The sequence below is a fragment of the Colobus angolensis genome, unplaced genomic scaffold (genome assembly GCF_000951035.1).
Source record: "Colobus angolensis palliatus isolate OR3802 unplaced genomic scaffold, Cang.pa_1.0 Scaffold526, whole genome shotgun sequence".
NCBI classification, from domain to species: domain Eukaryota; kingdom Metazoa; phylum Chordata; class Mammalia; order Primates; family Cercopithecidae; genus Colobus; species Colobus angolensis.
Genome location: NW_012118777.1, coordinates 415,621 through 416,687, shown reverse-complemented (window position 1 = coordinate 416,687; position 1,067 = coordinate 415,621). Strand labels below are relative to the sequence as shown.

At 43.6% G+C, this 1,067-nt stretch overlaps 1 gene segment (V, D, J or C); it reads left to right on the top strand.

Annotated features, from left to right (window-relative positions):
* The first annotated feature begins 730 nt into the window (after positions 1-730).
* Positions 731-1,067, top strand: part of LOC105525269 — a 2,960-nt gene continuing 2,623 nt past the window's right edge. The window contains 2 exon segments of the V gene segment in view: positions 731-847; positions 946-1,067. The exon segment at positions 946-1,067 is cut by the window's right edge and continues 1 nt beyond it. Coding sequence covers positions 802-847; positions 946-1,067 — 168 coding nt within the window.

Here is a 1,067-nt window from a genome sequence, read left to right as displayed (position 1 = left end):
ATGTCTCAATAAGAGTATTACAAATCAATGAATGGATAATTTGTTCAGTACAGATTCATGGAAAAATAGACACTAACATGAATGTCGGACATTTATGAAAATACAACAGCATAAAATGTGTTCTCTTTACTTTCATTAGGTAAACACAATAGTGCATACACATCTCACCATGCTTTCATTACAGGAAGGAAATTCGGAAAATGTCACTGGGGTGACCCACACTGTGCTGGGCTTGATTCAGGGAGCAGCCAGGCCCAGTGGTGAGAAGCACAGACCCAGGTATCCGGGCTCACTCTGACCAAATGTAATCTCTGGGAACATTGTACCGCCCATCTGTGCTTCTGGTAATTTTCCATCTGTAACATGGAAATAACATAGATACTACATATCATGATTTCTCCACATATGTAAAAATTAAATAAGATGACTGATTGCTGATAAGTTTAAATATATGCAGTTGTCACAGGTCCATTGTACTTCAGTAAAACTATTTTAAAATAAAAGTTACAAATACAATTGTAGGTTTAAAGAGTTTATCACAAAACATTTATAATAAGAAACTACATTTTCCAAAATCGTATCAGTATCTCTAAACTCCTGCAGAACACTCATCTGCCCTGGGCCCTGCCCTCTCCTCAGCGTCCCACCCCAGAGCTTGCTATACAGTAGGAGACATGCAAATAGGTCCCTCCCTCTGCTGATGACAAGCAGCCCAGCCCTGACCCTGCAGCTCTGGGAGCTCCAGCCCTAGAATTCCCAGGTGTTTCTATTCGGTGATCAACACTGAACACAGGACTCACCATGGAGTTTGGGCTGAGCTGGGTTTTCCTTGTTGCTATTCTGAAAGGTGATTCATGGGGAAGGAGTTGAATGTACGTGAATATGAGTGAGAGAAACTGGGAATATGTGTGGCGGTTTCTGACCAGGGTGTCTCTGTGTTTGCAGGTGTCCAGTGTGAGGTGCAGCTGGTGGAGTCTGGGGGAGGCTTGGTCCAGCCTGGGGGATCCTTGAGACTCTCCTGTACAGCCTCTGGATTCACCTTCAGTAGCACCAGGATGAACTGGATC